General features: G+C 38.3%; 1 protein-coding gene and 1 long non-coding RNA gene across 3 annotated transcripts in view; one reads left to right on the top strand and one right to left on the bottom strand.

Annotated features, from left to right (window-relative positions):
- mllt3 (MLLT3 super elongation complex subunit) overlaps nt 1-10443 on the top strand; it is a 49042-nt gene extending 38599 nt beyond the window's left edge. For both annotated transcript variants that reach the window (XM_027169153.2, XM_027169152.2), the window contains exons 8-13: nt 4010-4076; nt 5913-6051; nt 6401-6500; nt 7384-7452; nt 7629-7700; nt 8825-10443. In XM_027169153.2, coding sequence (XP_027024954.2) covers nt 4010-4076; nt 5913-6051; nt 6401-6500; nt 7384-7452; nt 7629-7700; nt 8825-8956 — 579 coding nt within the window. In that variant the 3' untranslated portion in view covers nt 8957-10443. The remainder of the gene's footprint in view (nt 1-4009; nt 4077-5912; nt 6052-6400; nt 6501-7383; nt 7453-7628; nt 7701-8824) is intronic.
- Nucleotides 10444-14707: 4264 nt separating this feature from the next.
- LOC113657382 lies at nt 14708-19475 on the bottom strand. Its single transcript, XR_003444160.2, has 3 exons — nt 19388-19475; nt 16686-16907; nt 14708-15707 (listed from the first exon to the last, which is right to left on the bottom strand). It is a non-coding gene; the product is annotated as an uncharacterized LOC113657382 (long non-coding RNA).
- Between the last annotated feature and the right edge of the window lie 489 nt (nt 19476-19964).

Here is a 19964-nt window from a genome sequence, read left to right as displayed (position 1 = left end):
CAGTTTAGGCAGTGGCATGTGTGGCGCGGATGGTCATGTGACTTTTTCCGGGGTGCAGCGCAGAACGGGTGAAGATGGATGCCGAGCAGACGGACACTGACCTGGTGGCCAGAAAAAAATGCTTCACGCTGTTGCTCGTTACAGGTCTCATACGCATGTGGCTGCAACACGAAACTGCTGAACAATTGTATTGCTTCCGCTAAAGAAAATAGTGCGCTCCATCTCTACGGTTAGAATCCTGTGTGTCCATGGCAACGCTCTGTTTTTCATGGCAACGGTGTGTTATAGTTAGCATCGGTCTGTTATCAAGAAATAAAATGGTGTGCGCGTAGAAGGCATTCGTCCACACGCCACTCAAAAAAAAAAAAAAAAAAGTCCTGAGCGCAAGTCCACCGTCTAGGCGGCTTTTTGTGTTAAATGATATTCCCTGTCGCTGCGCAGGCGCTTTTATTGTACATGACGGCTCATGTCCCGATGACCGGTCTTTGCATTACGAGTGTATGCACTGTTTAAACGTGTGTTCTCAACTTCTCACTGATACTTTTGTGATTCGCGGAGTTTTGACAAGTTTTATAGCCTTGATATTGTTTCTTATTCAAACGTGGTGACAGAAAAAACTCTTTACCCCCAACCTGAAACCTCTTCCCCTGTCACAATCACAGCATAATCAAAATTAATAATTAGGCTTAAAAGCAAATGTATATGTAAGGGAATCAAGTTCAACAATTACACGTAATATTGCTCCAAATATCATCAATAATGGTGTGTGCAATACCATGTATAACGCATGAAGTTGGTAATTTACTTTTTATATATATATATATATATATATATATATATATATATATATATATATATATATATATATATATATATATACACACACACACACACACCTACAGTTTTGATCTTAGGCTTTTCATTAATCAGCATTAATGTGTTATTTTATATTTTAATTTGAAAACGGTGTGAATGCGTGAGTGAATGAGTGTGTGTGTGCCCTGCGATGGGTTGGCACTCCGTCCAGGGTGTATCCTGCCTTGATGCCCGATGACGCCTGAGATAGGCACAGGCTCCCCGTGACTCGAGGTAGTTCGGATAAAGCGGTAGAAAATGAGTGAGTGAGTGAGAGAGAATTTGAAAACGTTTTGCATTTGTTTGTTGTTGTTGCTAGTTTTAGTTTAGAAATACAAATTTCAGCATTATCAGTAATCTGTGCGTGCATTTTCCTTGAGAACCAAGCGAGTTGACTCATGATACCATTTTGTTTATTATATCGCAATCGCATATCGCAATCACAATATTGACCTCAATAATCGCAATATGACATTTTCCTTAAATCGTGCAGCCCTAGTTCTAAGCATGTCAGTCTCCGGGCGGCCCCATCCACAACAATTCCATGAGTCAGTGGCTGACTGTAGATCAATCCCTGGCAGATTGATCACCAGGTGACAAGACTCCAACCGGGGTAGAACGTCAGGATTGATAAAGGGAACTCAAGAATTCTAAAAGGAATTATTTTCCTTGCATGTCCCAACTGAGATTGGAGCACAGCTATAGCTTAATATAGCAGCTATATTAAGGACCTTGCTCAAGGGCCTAACAGTGGCCTAGCAGCTTGGCAGTGTTTTGGGTTGAACCCTGATCCTCTTATCAACCACCCAGAGCCTTAACCCCTTGAGCCAACACTGCCAAACTTGGGTTTTTGCACATCCCAGCTTATTATCAAGCAGGGGTCAGAGCGCAGGGGCAGCCATGGTGCGGCGCCCCTGGTGCGGGTGGGGTTAAGGACCTTGCTCAAGGATCCAAGGTTGATAGCTTAGCAGCTTGTAGGCTTGAACCCCAGTGATCAGTAACCCTGTGTCTTAACCATCCCCATAGAATCTTATGCTTATAAAAGCAGTGTTGAGCATCCTAGTAAGCAGGATCGTGTTCAGTTTACTGCCGTGCACAACGCTAAGATTTTAGTATTTGTGTGGAAGTGATCCTTCTTTAAATTATAATAATTTCCTCCCTATTAGGGTGTGTTAATTGCGGTTTACCCTGCTGCTTTGTCCTGAGGATTTTGGAGCTGTAGGAGTTAAGCTTCTTTTCGACAGTTACTCGTTTGCTGCTTAGGGGCCTAGTGAATTCTGCACTGCATTTTCGACAAGAGTCCCTATTTTGTTTCACAGAGGGCTCATCAGAAAAGAATGTAAACAAATTAATTGAGATTAACTTTAATGGCGTCTTTAGAGTTCCTCTTGGGCTGTTCTCCAACAGGAATTAAGTTAATAGTATTGCACTGAACTTTAAGGCTCTCCCTCTTTTTTCCCCCGTTAAAAGCATGTTCCTCCTCCTCCTCCTGCTCCAGGATGAGAGCAGAGCTTTGTGAGGGGCCTTTCAGCAGAGGGTTACAAGCCACAAAGAAATGCAGGATGGACTTAATGTGAAACTTAAAACCCTCAAAACCGGGCCAAGTGGAGAGTTTGGACCACAAGTGTGGCCAGCCCTCCTGGGGGGGCTTCTTCCTTTTAATGTGTGGTTGATTTGTTACAGTAAGCCTTGGCCATCAGCATAGCATGGTTTCATAGCAGAAGCTCTGTGGACTGCTCTTTATGTATCTCGTTTGCGTCAGTGTTCTCTGCAGCTTGCTTTAATATTTTTCTCCACAAAGCCCTCAGTGCTTCAGCACAAAAACACATCAGAGAGCTTGGGTTAAATGTGGTGAAGTCCTCCCTGTTCCGTAAATTACTCTGGCTGACCTTTTGCGGAGAATTGCTCAAAAGCAAGAAACCTGCGTACTAGGTTAATCATCGAATGCTGGTGTGGTGTTAATTATTTTCTTAATAACCTCATTTGTTGGAAATTGTGGAATATGAGCACAAGAAGGGTGTTGCAAATGGAGATGTGTGTTACTTTTTTTATGGGAATTTTTTTATGAGCACTACCACTCACTTAGAAGTAGAAGTGTGTGTGTGTGTGTGTGTGTGTGTGTGTGTGTGTGTGTGTGTGTGTGTGTGTGTGTGTGTGTGTGTGTGTGTGTGTGTGTTATAAATACCCATCCATGGGAGCCTGTCCAGTAAAACTGTCACATTTCTCCCTTTAGCAGCATGCAGAGTCTTTAATCTTGACCACATTGGGAAGTCCATTACACACACACACACACACACAGTCTTAAACACATCTCTGCATCTTACTTTATAAAGTGTACCTAGTTGGATTTGAATTCTCGTACTTCAGTTCTTTTGTTGCATCCCAGTGTGATCAGGTCTGGTCATGTTCCTTTGACTGCTTTGATAGAATCAATCACAGGTTATGAAAACCTGGAGAGTTTAAATGTGTTTGAGGTGTTTTGTCAAATTTGCAAATAAACAAGCTGTTGAACTGATATAAACAAATATATTTAATGCATTCCTGTAATATGGATTTAGCAAGTTTAGGTTGCAGTGGTGGAGTATGAGTGCTTGCATATTTATCTATAAATAAAATTATCTTGGGGAAGTGTCTCACTCGAGGATAACCGTTATAGACTGTGTGGGAAGATTTGTTTGGTTCCCATGAGGTAAACTGTAGCTTTATTTAAAAACAAAAAAAAATACACTTCCTTTGTGTTTCTACGGTTAAGGCTGGTTTAGATTTGGGAGTTGCATAGTATTAATTACATGCATTAATAATTGTGACCGTGGTAAGTAAGCGCACGCATGTGTGTGTGTGTGTGTGCATGTGTCTGTAAATGCTGGTGCATACACTGCTTGAGGGAACTCGTAAATCAGCTTTCGTTAAGAAGGGTTTAATGCATGTTCTTGATTTACTCTGGAAGTGCCACTAGAACCCATTAAAGCCTCCACTGTGGGGAGGAAAATGAAGCTTATACAGTGGTTTGCGCTGTTAAAGCCCTCTTGCAAGATGCGAGGCAATGTGATGTCTGTAATGATGACTGTACTGCTTTCTTCTTTGAAGCAAACCCTGTTTTTTGTGTGTGTATAAAATCTCTTAACCTTTTATATTTCGTTACTCTATACTGCAGTCAGAACAGCACAGCCCTTCCAGCTCCAGCTCGAGTTCAGGATACAGACCTACACACAAGCGACAAGGTAACATCACCTTGTCCTGCCATGTTTCTTTCAGCATGCATTTAACACACTTTAAAGTGAATAGTTATTATTGTATGTTTTTTTATTTTGAATGCTTAATACAACCGAACCCCTTTTATTAAGACTCCTGACATTTTAAATTCTCATTATAATAGTTTTACGTTTGTTGTAATACAACTTTTTTTTAAAATACTGATGAAACTTTGAAACAATTGGCCAGCACATTAGCTTGATTTGTCTAGCGCTACATGGGGCGTGTATAGCAGTCATAGTGCAGTTACTGTACTGCGCATTTATATTGTGAATAACAGGGACGTAGGAATTCTGAGCCATCTGTTACAGTTATGATCTGTGCTTCATGATTCCAAAGTCTATCCCATAAACACGGGACAGGATATCAAAATTTGAATGTGAATTAGGATCCTACTTCCTGTAAATCTGCATAAACTTTTTGGAACAAATTACATTTGGGTTTCGGGTGTATATATCAGCCGTAACATAAAAACCACTGACAGGTGAAGTGAATAGCATTGACTATCCTGTTTACAATGACAGCTCTAAAGCAGTGGACAGCAAGTAAACCAGTCAGTTCTCGAAGTTGATGTGTTGGAAGCAAGAAAAATGAGCAAGTGTAAGGACCCGAGTGACTTTGACAAGGGCCACATTCTACCTGGCTAGATGGCTGTGCAAAGGTCTTGTGGAGAGTTACCAGTATGCAGAGGTTAGTACCTACCAGACTAGCCCACGCAAGGACCACTGGTGAACTGGTCATGAGCATCATGAGCATCCAAAACTCACTGATGTGCACTGGGAGCGATGGTCCGATTCCTCAGAAGACCTACTGTAACACAAATTGCTGAAAAGTTTAATTCTGGCTATGAAAGAAGATGCAGTGTACACAAATGGTCGTGGTCAGAGTGCCCATGTTGATACCTATCTACCACCTCCTTTATTACTAAAACTCCTTTTTGGTGATGATGGATATTTCCTTTTACATGATGTGGATGACCAGGTGCATGTGTATTGATTACCCGGGGAAGAGATGGCACCACAATGAAAATAAGGCAAGCCATGTGCAGGGAGTGTGATGCGCTGCGTAATGTTCTGATGGAAAACTTGGGTCCTGGTGTTCATGTGGCTGTTTTTTTGACAAGTATAAATTTTCATGCCAGCAGTGTTCTCTAAGGGCACCGGCTTCCTTTAGCAGGATAATGCATCCTGCCACAATGCAAAAACAGTTCAGGAATGTTGACAGATGTTCAGGAACATGATAAAGAGGTCAGGGTGTTTTACTTGGCCTCCAAATTCCCCAGATCTTAATCTGAATGAGCATCTGTGGGATGTTCACTGAACTGTCTGGACAGACATGTCTGATCCATGGAACTACACCTCGCAACTTGAGGAAGCTGTTGCCAAAAACTTGGCACTAGATACCACAGCACACCTTGACGTATCAAAGATGTTTTGGTGGCACAAGGGAAATGTACTAGGTCTGATATTAGTCATGTGGTTTTATTATTATGGCTGATCAATTTATGTAGAATTCTTCTTTTTTTTGCCAGTCAGTCAGCTCCAGAATTCTCTGCATCCTTGATAAGCATGGGTAACAGAAGATAAGATATACAGCAGCATGTTCAGTTACATGTTAGAAAATTAAAGAAATCGAATAATTTTCTAATGAAAGGCTTTTGTAAATTGCGTAAGTAAGAAATTAACCGTATCCGCTTTTATTTACCTTTTTCAAGGTTGCCAATAATTCTGGAGCTGACTATGTAACATCTTGATTTCAATCTCAGTTTGTCCATTCGTTGTGTTTTTTGTGTTGTGCACATTTAGTGCTGGGTCCTTTACAGACGATAATTCCAGATTTGCACTCCGATGACAATGAAGATGAGTCAGAGGAAGAAGAGGACAACGACATGGACTCAGACATGGAGCGTCCTTTACACACACACATGACGCATCGCCATCGCAGGTGAAAATTTCTTAGATTTGCTACTAGTTTCAGTGTAGTGGGGTTTTTATAGAGTGGCTTTGTTACCCAATAATGTAGCCTAACACTGTTTTATTTGAATTTCATGGTTACTTTAAGACAACTCATTATAAATGCATGAAATATTATTACTGCTGGTTTAGCCATTGGCCACAGTTTAGATTTGTATCGTATTGTCTCCTAAGTAGTATTTATTAGTTTTATTAGCAGTATGAACAGTTCTGCTAAAATCTTTGTTAGTCTAATTAAATCCAGGTTAAATGTCTAGAATTACAAAAGCCTGCACACTGTTGTTGCATTGTTGCAGTGAATTTCTCTGCTCTGGTCACAGGGTGAGTTTGAGTGACGGCAGTGATAGTGAGAATAGCTACGCCTCCTCACCACTCCCACACAATGAGGCCCCACCCCTTCTGAAGGCCAGCAATAATCAGGTAAGAACAGACCGTTTAGTGTTTAGACAACAGTTCATGGCTTAATTCATCTAAACTTGATAATGAAAGTGTTTTTTGTTTTGTTTTGTTTTTAACAGTTCTGAAAATGTTTCATTACATTTTAAGCAAAAAGAGTTTTTCTATAGAAAATGATCCTTTTTTTAAAAAAAAATGTAGTCATTTTACATTTAATTCATGACAGATGCTTGTTTTTTAAAACTTTCATTTTTTTAACCATTTCCCTATATATATATATATATATATATATATATATATATATATATATAACGACATGGATATATATATATATATATATATAAAGTAAAGTATAAGTAAAGTGATTTTACTTAAGAGGTTAAAATGGATGGATATATATAATTATTAAAATAAATTTCAGAAATAATAGAAAATGAAGACAAAATATTTAGAAAATATCATTTTTAACATACTAAAAATTTAGGATTATTAGTTTTGCTGCCAAAAAAATCTCCTGTATTTTTATGTAGCAGGTTACAGAGGTCTTGAGAGCTACAGAATGCATTACATTTACAGTTTACAGTTCTGCTCTCAGGTGATTTGGCGGTGATGTTATATTTTCCTGAAACATAAAGAATTAGCTTTAAATTAACTGTGCTTAAGTGTGGACACTGCATGGATGGGTTGATTCATTGGCAGTAGTTGATGTATTCAGTCCAAATACAGAGAAGCTTAACAGTGAATGTAGCTCAGAATCTTAACTGAGCTACTGCTGTTCCTTTACATTTACATCCCTGAACCTTCCTGTGCTTTAGTACAATGATTTGGTACTGCATAAATCTACTTTTTTGTACTTCGGTACAGCCCATGCCAGAGTTAAAAATGTAACAATTCTGTTGTCTTACAGATTCTAGACATGAAGAATCCAATGAAGCAGACAAAAGGGGATAAAAACAAGAATATTGACTGTGATAAGGTGATTATTGATTTAAAAAAAAAAAAAACGATAACCGTATTCTTTATCAAGTATCCTCTATATAAGAAGATTCTAGTATGTTGTTAGGTGGGAGTTGAAAAGTCAGACTATTAATGTGTTTACCACGTCTGGATAGTATACCGTTCAGTTGTAAGGCATCTGTTGTGTTGTTTTAGGCATACTTGGATGAGCTGGTGGAGCTCCATAGAAGACTAATGGCACTGAGAGAGAGACACATATTACAGCAGGTACTGTGCTTACATCATGTGAGAGAAACATCTTCTAAGGAGAGAAATCTCCAAAAACAGTTTCAATTTCAAAGCTCATTGTGCAATAAGGATGAAATGAATTTCAAATATAGGGAACATCCTTAAAGCAGATAACGGGCACTGAAACATTTACCCCAAAACATTTAAAATAATATGCTTTATTATAATGTCAGCGTTTTCTTTTCCCTGAGGTTGGCAGGCTTAGTAGTTAGGACTCAATTTACAACCAGGTTTGGCTGGAATATAGAAAATGCTTGTGAGATTTCCAAACAAATATTAGAAGCAGAAACGTATGGCAAAATCAAGCCAGTTGTTTGGAACCTTAATAATTATTCTTCCTCCTTAGCCATAAAAATATTGCAGCAATTTACTGTACTTTTTGTCCGATTAAGAAAAAGAAGAAGAATAATTGTCATTTTATTTTTGCATTGTTTATTGTACAATGTCAACATTTGGCCATTTGTCTAACTATAATTTCTAAAGTTCTTTCTTTTGTTCTTGCAAAAATGAGTTCTTGTTCTTTTTTTATTTTTGTTCTCGCTTGAAATCTGAAAGTCACAGGTCTGTCAAATAAAACCTTTTAGCAATGAAACAGCCTCAATCCTCCATCTAGACAGCAGTTTGGTCACACGAGCAGCTGACGTCTTTCTTTACTGTTGTCATAACAGACCCCTGAGTCTCTCTGTTCCTGGCCTTGGTTCAGCATAGAGACAATAAATTCGTTCCATATGGGAATCTGGCTTTGTAGTGTGAAAAGGATCAGGTTTGGGTCCCATTACTGAACAATTTCATTTGTGCGGAACTCCTTCCCCGTAACCCCCGTCCCTTTCCCCTTCCCCTTAATTTGCTAGCGTGATCCCTCGAACTAGAGAGATGACTGGTACCAATAAGTTTCTGTGTTAGACAAGCATCTCTCCCATTACATTCAGATACACAGCACCATGTGGATTTTGAGTGCTTCTCATTTTCAGTGAAGACTTGTTTGGCCTAGCTTTCCTTAAACCTGGGTTTATTTAGCCGCAATATGAAAATGTGAGTTAATATTAGTGTTGATTACCATCATTGCAGAATTGATGACTATCATGTGATCTTTTTGCTTCCAGATTGTAAACCTCATTGAAGAAACTGGACATTTTCACATCACGAACACAACCTTTGACTTTGACCTTTGCTCCTTGGACAAAACTACGGTCCGAAAGCTGCAGAGCTACCTGGAAACTTCTGGAACATCTTGAAAACGTGTGCAGCTGGCTGCCATGAGCAGGAACACCAGACCTCCTGATTGTCCTCCTGATTTTGTCTCAATCAACTTGTGGCAATGTTATGGAATCAGCTTCATCGAGAGTTCCTGGTGCTCTTTCTTCTCTCTGTGTGCCTCAGAGATGGATGTGAGATTCTTCCTGTCCACCAGGACTTCACCTGAAAAGCCTTGAAAAGTCCAACATTGCCAAAAAAAGGGAATAATAAGTTCATGCGCCAAAAAAACAATGTGCATATTGTTACGATGTACGAATGATGTTTGGTTCTGTTCTTTGTGATGAATGCATGTCTCAACACTGCCTTACACCATTGTCTATTTATTGAGTATGATTTTCAAGTGTGTGTGCGCGTGTCCTTGTGCGTGCGTGAGTGTGGCGTGTGTTCGCATGTGTGTAAGAGCAAATGATATTAAACTCGAGCAAGCACTTGGGCACAGTCATGTCATTGGTGTTTTAAGGTGGTGAAGTGTTGGATTTTTTCACTCAATCTAACAGTTACATCCAGCATGAAAGGAAGAACAAATTATCCATGACATATTTACAAGACTGGACATTTAAAGGCACTGTAGAAATTGTGGTTTTAGAGGAAAGGACCATTCTAGGTCTTACTGCTGTTTCCAACAAAACATTCATAGTGAGGGTCAAAAACAATTTTTAAGCGATTACACATGAAGGCAGTACCAACATCGGAATGACTGAGGAACGTCGTCAGTACTGAGCTGAAATGATTGATTTTATGGCCAAATATGCTTACATAGTAAGAATATGTCTCAGTTGAAAGCTGTCTTATTGAATCTGTTGGTGTTATTTATTTCATAGGGACCACAATCGCGTTGCTTCTGTCTTGGCTGTCTCTAACTCAGTGGGAACTGGTTATGGGTCTTTTTGGAATTTTTAGTTTTTCAAAGTTTTTTTTCTTCCTCAAAGTTTACTCTTCAGGTCCACTGAACTGTTCTTTTATAGACAGCTTGATCGATTGCTAGATGTCAGTGTGGGCTGGTTGTACAGTTGAGCTGTAGGCTTTGATGGTTGAGTTGTGCCTTAAGGCAAGACCAGTATGTTTAGATGGGTTATTTTAAATCAAATGAATATGTGTATGAACTACAGATTACTTCGATGACCTGACAGGGAGGGGACTGAATTATTGGCACTGTGTGTATTAAAAAAAAAAAAAAGAAAAAAAAAAAACCTTAAATGTGTACGAATTTTTACATAACTGCATTTTTGTATTGTGTTTGTTTTTGAATGAAATCAAACCTTGTATACTTTTTCTGTCTGGATTTCCCTGATTTGAGTTTCTGAACCCAAAGAACCTTTAGTTTAGCTATCATTATATAATGTTTATATGTGTGTATAAACTTTATATGTGATCAAAAAAAAAATCTGAATATCTTTCCTTTCTTGGAAGGTACTGACCTGATTTCAACATTTTTTTTATCCTTATATAAAATCCAAACAGTCTGCATCAGTGTCTGGTTATTGACTAGAAAGTGTGTATGATCAGAATGATTATTTTGACTTTAAGAACCAAGTGTAGCATGCATGTAAATTAACTTGAATGAGAGGTGAGTGATAAAATATAGCTGCAAGCAGCAATTAAGGGGTCCAAGCACTCTGTGATGCCTTTTGGAGACTTGATCCAACGGATTTGGTTGTTTTTAAAAAACTTTATTGAAATTCAAACTTTGTAAAGGAGATGATTTCATGAATTTATATATCTTAATGTTCAACTTTTTATTATAGTGCCACCTAGTGATAATGTGATGGAGCACAGGTGATCTTTAGGGTGTGGTCAAAACATACCTATCATGTTGGGTGTCTTCCTGTTGACTTCCTGTTGAGCATTTTTAAGACAAACCATTCTAAATATTTTACAAATTATTTGACTTTCTTCATCCCATTCTCAGGGTTTTTTTTATAAAAGTGTCTAGAGATAGCACAAAACCATTTTTATTTAAATTCAAGTTGTCCAACTTAATGTATAGTTGATGTATAAATCATAATACATGCTGCTCTCAGGATTAACAGGATCAAAATAACAAATATGTTTAGTTAGTATTCAAATCCAATCCAAAATCCATCCACACCCATCCAAACTTCCTGTTTAGTGATCTACTGGGATCTGTGTTATAGCATTACTGATGACCAGTTATGCATTCCATAAAACCTTTGATAACCTTGTTGAAGGCCACTTTAGATCATCTGACTAAAGTTTGTTTGGACCAAATTTAGAATTAATTATGGCTGTTATGAATATGGCTGACTTTAGTTAGTGTGCTATAATCTTAGTCAATTGGAGTTAGGGATATCAATCCAAAACTAGGGATGGAAATGTGTGTCCATATTTGCTGTATTAGTGGCAGTGAATGGATTAAAGGACATTTGATGAGAAGACATTTAAGACCATGCTGAATCAGTGTGGCAAGTTTGTAAAAAATCTTGCAGATGGTTCTGTGGGTTGCTGTAAACTCCGATATCATGTAGTATAATGATACAATCTACAATCATTATTGGGCTTCTACATCATTGGTGATTGGGTCTCTAACTATCTGCTGGAAATAGAGAAACCTGAAAAGGAATATAATAGCAATCTGAATTTAAATTTAAGTGTCTGGTTCATGCTGATGGAGTCTTTCATCTTGTCAACACCAAGATCAAAGCTCCATAGTCTGTAAGTATGACTCCTACATGTCTTTTTCTGTAACAGTATTAGTCAGCGAAGATGGTTAAGTCGTTAGTGGAGCTTATACAGTCCATTAGCTGCATCGTTCTATTGGAAAGCATCACTTATGTCTCGCTAAAGAGTATTTCAAATGCTGACATACTTTACTTGTTTTAAATCCGAGTGCTAATATAAAAAGAAACCCTGAAAAGGTGAAAGTTCATGAACACAGTTTATTAAATCACTCAACCTTCCTACTCTCCATGAAATTGCAGGACGTGTTTTTTATGCTACCGCGTGGGTGGTCTAACTATAGAGCTCTGAGGTCTTTCTCTAAGATGCTCAGTTCATGGTGTCATCTGAAGCTATTTGTGGAAAGACATCAAATTCTTTAGACATATAAATGTTTGTACACACACACACACAAATAAAATTATAGTCAGACGAGGTCTTGGGAGCTGGGATGATAGTAGCAGTCATAATGCAATACAGGCAGCTCATTAGTCCTAGAGGCTTCCACACCTTTCGTCTTTGGCTTCGATTGAAACTAAACACAACATAATGGTACTTAAGGGTGTTAGATTTATTTTCCTGTAATACACTAGCTATGGTTATCAGAAAACAGACATTTTTATTTTAGAGTATGTTTGAGAGCAAGTACATTGCTTCACAAAACTAAAGTACATTGCTTCACAAAACTAAAAGTTAGGTCCTTGTTTCTTGCTTTCCTTCAGTGTCTTTTGTCTAATAACAACCTTCAAATGGCAGCTAGGAAGCGTGAGAGCATCTGTAACAGTCTCACTAAGCCTTTTGCTTAACACCATTCCATAAAGACCACGAGCAGCTGAACGTCAACACAGAGCCATGTGTCTGACTGCTGCCCATCTGTAGCCACATGAACTTTCACACTCAGATCATGTCAGACAACTGGCATGTGATAACAATGATAAACACAAAGAACACCAACAAATCTAGTCAGATTAGTATCTCAGTTCTTGATTACAAAACAGTAATTGATATGAAAAACATGAATCTACACAGGAAGTCCTTTCACAAGCTGTGATTATCACTGTAACTGTTGCCCAAGTGAAGCTACAGCTTCTGAAAAACATTTGGGATAAAACAAACTATTACAGACATTTTTTCACTGCTTATTTGCAGTATATATTTAACCCCTGAATCAAGTGTGATTTTCCATTTTCTTTTCAGCTCTCTTTTAAGAATCCCTTTTCTTTTCTTTGCTATAGTAACTATAGATTTAAGCTCTGAAATCGGTCTGTCATTCTTTCAAACTTTTGTACATTTCTTCATTTGCGAGTTGTATTAAGCGGTAAAGTGGTCATTTTAGAGATTCATGCTGTTCAGAATTCTGGAACTGTGAAACATATCATTTACTAGTGAAACTTATAATGCTGTAATCTTGCATGACAAATTGGATTATTAAGCTTATCTACAAATATCAAGTGTGCAACTAACCATGAGACTATACTGTGTGTGTGTGTGTGTGTGTGTGTGTGTGTGTGTGTGTGTGTGTGTGTGTGTGTGTGTGTGTGTTTGTGAGATATTTTATATCTTGGCAGGAACTGAACGTCCCAACAAACTCAGAAATATCGGACAGTTTTGACCCCATGAGGACACACCCCTTTTTAAACAGAAAAAAATGCAGCTTTTATTACATAGATTTCTTTTGTCTTACTGATTTTATGTTTGGATTAAATTTTTTTTTTTTTGCCAAAGGAAGATCCTCACAAAGACAATAAGACACGTGGTCATATTTTTAGCTATTTTTATTAAATAATAAATTTAATAAATATACTCAGAGTGGTAAAATCAGGCTAAATAACCTCACAGTCACCAGGTCCTCACAAAACTGTCTTTACAATATCTTTAATATTAAATACCTTCAAGAATAATTCTGTCAATTGAAGGTCCTCACTAATGTGTGTGTGTGTGTGTGTGTGTGTGTGTGTGTGTGTGTGTGTGTGTGTGTGTGTGTGTGTGTGTGTAAGAAAGAGACTGGTTCTTTATTGTGCCTGTCACACTGTCCCTCCCACCCAACACCTGTTCATTACATCATAAATCTGCACTGAGAGCCAATTATGAGAGGCACAGAAAGTTAAACCCCTGCTTTTTGTTGAAGGGAGAAAAGCCAAAAACACTTTCACACAACGGAAAAAGGAAGGACTGAAATGTTCCTAAGCCAAACCTTAGTGAACTGCTTGGGTTTTTGTGGATACATACTCAATGAAGGATTTTGTTATTAAGTTCTCGAAGAATCTTTACACTGTCTGTTGACACACACACAACCTCTAATCTGTTTTTCTCAGTATATTTTATATTTAAAACAAAAACACTGTGGGAAGATACTTAATGGAGCAGAGACAGACACAGTAGCCCAAATTCATGGTCAAAACATCAGACAGCTCAACCCTGAGACAGTCTATCTGTGCTGTGAGACACACCATATCAAAGCCATTGTGTCCCAGACTTCTTTCACACTGGTCTCTAAATGAGCGAGAACAAGAGGAATGAAAAAAAGAAGGCTCCAATAGTTTTGGGATCCTGGATTAACTTAAGCCAGCTCACATTGCTGGGGTGCTGGTGGAGAGAAGGGGGTGGGGGACTGCTGGTTCACAGTCAGGGCCAACAGCAGGACATCCTGTTTGAGCCTCCAAGTGCCATTTCCTCTAATACAAAAAAGGAGAGACCTTCCACATTGGGCTCACACAGAAGAGAAGCAAGGACATTGATCATCATTCTGGCCCAAGGCCAAGGCCCAAGAGAAAGAGTCTGTGAGAGTCTTTGGGAGGTAGTCAGAAAAAAATGCACCTAAAGTATGTCATTAAAGCTGAAGGTTGGTGAAAAGTCCTCAGCAGTCTTTTCAAAAAGTCTGTCACAGTGTGCTGACTACAAAAGCGTAAAATGCTACCTTCAAAAAGAGAGCTCTTTTTATTCTTTCTTATTAATGTAGCTTTGAGGTGCACGAATGGCACTTATTCAGGGAAAAAAAATATTTCAAAAGACCCATAACATAAAATTCGTAACATTTAAAAAAAAAATATATATAATAATAATATATAATAATATATAATTAATTTATTTATTATTATTTTAAATTGTAAAATATTTAACAATTGAGAACAATTTGAACAGTTAATGATAAGTATTTCACACTGAAGAGCATGAACAAGTCTGCGGAAAAAAATGTAACAACAGGGCCCTAATATCACTTTCCTTTACTGAAAGCCCCTCATTTAAATTTTAACAAAACTAGTTCAAATATTTGTCCACCTTTAATCTGTCTGCTCCCTCAAATGTGGGCATCATGTTTGAGAATAAGTGGTTCAGGAGAGAAAGTAATTGACAGAGAAAGCTAGAAAATCCTCCCCAAACTTCCTATTCTCTGAGTGATTTCATCTTCAAATCCCTAATCTGTTATTCTCCGATTTGCACAGTGACAATAATTCAAAGGTCCGTCGTCATGTTTTTGCTGAGTTGTCTGTGGGCCCATTCTTCAGACGTTCACCTCTCTGCCAGACCTTTGTGAAGAATTCTGGGTGGCAGCCATGTCACTGGAAATGCATACAAATTAGCTTTTTCAAAAACATCAGCTTGAGTTATGTATAGAACAAAAGAAAGCAGACTTCAAAGTGATGAGCAAAGCTGAAGGGAGGGATGTTGGCGAAAAGGAGGGAGATCTTCGTTCCAGCTTCATGGAGAGAACAGAATGGAGGAGGATAGACGGTTTTGACATAACTGGCTCTCCAGACGGCTGGGGATTTGATTATTTCTTATGAGCGCCCGCCTTATTCACATGTTTGGGCCCGGACCCCTGGTACCTTCAATGTGGGCCGGGACTCTTGGAGTGAAGCCCGGAGCCAACCTGCTCTTTGATTGGCCTGACTGAGGCTTTGTTCTCTCTCACGGAGCTGGGCAGGTCAGTGACCCGTGACCCCCCAACCAACCCACCAGTCTGTGTTAGTGTGTGAGTGCCCAGACACTCTCCCTCACACACATACAATGCTTCAGTCGCTAAATCCTTCTCAAAGGAGGGAGGGTGGGGGCCTGTAAGAGAGAGAGAGTGTGAGAGAGAGAGAGAGAGAGAGAGAGAGAGAGAGAGAGAGAGAGAGAGAGAGAGAGAGAGAGAGAGAGAGAGAGAGAGAGAGAGAGAGAGAGAGAGAGAGAGAGAGAGAGAGAGAGAGAAATAAAACACATTCAGACAGACAGGCTGGGTGAAGCTGCATGGCCCAGTCTTTCAAAATCAAACCCTTTAAAAACAAACAAAACAATAGAACTGTATTAACCACTTAAGGGCACTTATTTGTCACATTTGAATGCCTGAGATTTCTTAAAATTTTTGACACTTCTAGCAGAGGGCAGGAAAAAAAAAACAATTACTTTTTATGTAGTTTGAGAATATATAAATAAATTCCTACCAGAATAAGTTATGCTGACTCATTTCAAGAGTAGTGTATTTTTCTATTTCAGTTTTAACTTAGTGACAGACCATATGAATGGGAAGTCAAGTGAAATCTAGAGTAAATTTAAAAGCCATTAAAGCTTTGCTTCAGCAGTTGGCAGTAACTATTAGAGCCTCAGTGTGATTTCTTCTTATTTCCTCTGAGCTAATTGAAAACAAATGAAAATAGACTTACTATGGTGTGTTACTATGTGTAATGGGCTGTAGCTGACTGTGCTGGCCTTCATGGTCTACATTAAACAGTAGTTTGGCCTAATCTTGAAAGAAATCTCTACTTACAGTATATGTTTGAGGAATGCACAATTATTCACTGCTGGTAAATAAAACACTGCAACCGTTTCAAACATTGGTTAGAGTTCAGTGAGAATCACAAGAAGCTCATGGCAAATCATTCTAAACGGAGAACACGTGTAAATCCACAGAACATGAGTGAGTATACATTGTACAGTATATGACAGACCATAAAGTCTAAAAAAAACATATGGTGAAAAACAGCAAACGATAAAAGGGCATTAGGGCATTCTTGCCAACTTGGATCAAAGCCAGTGCTGCCCCCACCTTACCCCCGGATGACAAACAGCAGACCTCCAGCTCACTTCCTCGTCTGATCTGCTCCTTCACACAGCAAAAGAGCTGATGTGGAAAAGCTCACTGCTGCCAGGCAACAACTGGGACGCTTTGCCTCGTAATGAATTGAGGACATCTGGAGCCTCGAGCTGGTGATGCATTAGATGAAAGTCCAAGGCTCACCGCAGAAGTGGAGCAATCATTTTTCATGGAATTTGCTGGAAGGTACAATAGTGTACATGTGTGATGTTCTTTGTCTGCTGCTGGAAGCTTGAAATCCTGACTAGAGCAAAACTGACTGAAGATGTTTCAGTTAAGCTCACTTGACACTGACCATACTGTAAGTCACAGCAAACATCACCGTACTCTATTCATTCATTCTTTATTACAAGTGTCCAGCTCCCCCCTTATCTTTTCGTTTTATTTTACAAAGTGAAGCAGGACTCAATTAAAGAAATTATTTGAACTCTGAGGGTCAACATGTTTGACTATAGATCAACAGTAAAAAAAAAAAAAAAAAAGTATGTATGCTTTCCTTAAATTTTATGGATTTTGGTTTAACTGACAACCGGAACCTTGGTAAATATTTGGACTATGTGTTTGGAGGTCACTGTTCCACTATGCCACTATATCTGCTAGCTAGTGCAGGAAGTGCCTCCCATGTCTGGAATTCTTCTGCACCCTTGTTCAGAGAATACGCCCTGACTTGGCACAAAAAGATAATTATCCATTGTGCCCCAAGATCGTTGACAAATGCTACAATTTCTGCCAAGTCTAGCAGCTCTGCCAAAAATTAGTCAATCTGTTCTCCCCTGCTGGGATCCTGAAAGGGCTTCTTTTGATCAATAAGCAAACTCCAACACTAATTTATCCAGTTAAGTGCCTGTGCACATCACTCTTTATATGTTTGGACACGCTGTCTGTAGCTAGCTCCTTTCACAGCAACTGTCTCACAAGACTCAGGTTATTACCCATCAGGGGCTGGTAATTCTTTACCCATTTGAGATGAGTTGCCATACTTGATTTTTATGGGGCATTCAGTAAACTCAAGCAACTGCATTCCAATAATTATAGGTGTGGACAATGGAGAGAAGGGAAGAAGCTTGGTCCACTGTGAAAAATTCAGGAACCGATCACTATAGAAACGGGCTATTCAGATCTTTTTCTTTTTTTGAAAGTGCACAGAAGATCAATATAATGTTATATTAAGGCAAGTCATGAGTCAGCTTGTTCATGTACAGTGCAAACTGCTTTTTAAAAATAAATGAGCAAACCTGTGGAGAGCTGACACCGTTAAAAACACAGATAAATTTTAACGTCAAGTCGTCTTAAATCAAGTCTTACAAGTAAATCATGGTTTCAAACTTGTTGATTGTTGCTCATTCATTCACCTTCATTATTATTATTATTATTATTATTATTATTATTATTATTATTATTATTATTATTGTTGTTGTTGTTATTATTATTAACAAGAATAACAATGCTGAGGGATGTACTGGCTTAGTGTTTAGCATGTTTGCCTTGCCTGTGGTTGGGGATTCAATTCCCACCTCTGCCTGTGTGTGGAGTTTGCATGTTCTCCCTGTGTTTTGGTTTTATCTGGGTACCTTAGTCTCTTTTCCCTTCCAAAGACATGTGTGATAAGCTGATTGGCATTTTTTAATTATTTATTGTGTGTGTGTGTGTGTGTGTGTGTGTGTGTGTGTGTGTGTGTGTGTGTGTGTGTGTGTGTGTGTGTGTGTGTGTGTGTGTGTGTGTGTGTGAGAGAGAGAGAGCACATCCTGGGATGGGTTGGCACCTCACCTCTTGTTCCCTGAGCTAGACTCCAGGCTCCATTTCACTCAGAAAAGGATAAGTATAGGAATGAATAATAATAATAATAATAATAATAATAATAATAATAATAATAATAATAATAATAATAATAATAATAATAATAATAATAATAATAATACATTTTTATAAATGATTAAATAACGAATAAATGATGAAAATCATCTGTCATCAATCACATCAATTAAGTAAACATTATAACAGAACAGGAAATTTCAGGAAAAATCCTGTAAGTGAGGTTTTATGTATTACCCTTACAGAAAAGCTTCCAGATTGAATCCTGTAAAATCATTTATCTTCCGAAGATTTTGAGAAACACGTTGTTTGGTTATGGTTTTTTTTTAATGTGTATTTTTCAGCTTTCAGAGTATATGACTTTTGAGTTGACACATTTAGAAAAAAAGAACTCTTAAGCGTTTGCTTTTTGTAATACCTCTTGGGTTTTATATTCTTACGTTTAAAACGGTGTCTTATATTACTTGGTAGTCTTTTGTAATGTTTATGTATTTAACTTTGAAATTGACTTTTAGTTACCATTTAGTTTACTCCAACACTTGTACATACAGAATTTTGTCTTTTGTGTTCCCAGCTATGCATCCTTGAGGATTCAACAAGTGCTTTATATCAATACATCTTCAGCTGTTTGCATGTTTTCAGCTGTTTAGAATTTGATAAATTACTAAATGTAACGGGGGTTTTTTTTTTTACAGAGTATATTCTTTTGCTTGAAAGCTGTCATTTATGGTGTTTAGCAGCATTTGAGAAAGATGTGCTAGTTTAGCTAACAAGGCTTTTTGATTAAAAAATAATAATAATTAAACAGTCTGAATATAACTATATTCCAAACTGGTTCGGATCTCACCGCTCACTGGACAGCCGTTTGATCCTACTGCTCACTGGTCTGCCTTCTCCTCCTTTTCTCTAAGTGCTCTAAGCTCAACAGAGTGCTGAGTCACATTGCGGGAAATGTCACTTGTCACACTGTGCCAATATTTCATCGCTTGTGTGTGTGTGTGTGTGTGTGTGTGTGTGTGTGTGTGTGTGTGTGTGTGTGTGTGTGTGTGTGTGTGTGTGTGTGTGTGTGTGTGTGTGTGTGTGTGCGTGCGTGCGTGCGTGCGTGCGTGCGTGCGTGAATTGTGACTATTTTCTTGAGTTATAGGGCTCTAACTATAATGGCTCTCATGTAGGTGGATCTGGCTGCTACATGTGTTTGTGTGACAGCTTGGCAGCACTGGTAGCAAGTACATATGGGAAGTGCTTCAAGGAGGGCAAAGTGCTGATCACAGACTTTTGAAGCATCTTTGAGTATAAAACATTGCATACTCATACTTATATAATATAAATATTTTGAATATAATTTTTGAATATTATATGAATATATAACTATTTGGGATGTGCTTAGTGAGACTGGTTCTAATACAGTATGCTGGTTTGTTCTG

Source organism: Tachysurus fulvidraco, chromosome 1 (assembly GCF_022655615.1).
Source record: "Tachysurus fulvidraco isolate hzauxx_2018 chromosome 1, HZAU_PFXX_2.0, whole genome shotgun sequence".
Taxonomy (NCBI): Eukaryota; Metazoa; Chordata; class Actinopteri; order Siluriformes; family Bagridae; genus Tachysurus; species Tachysurus fulvidraco.
The sequence above is the reverse complement of the archived record's forward strand: the minus strand, read 5'-3'. Positions and strand labels throughout refer to the sequence as shown.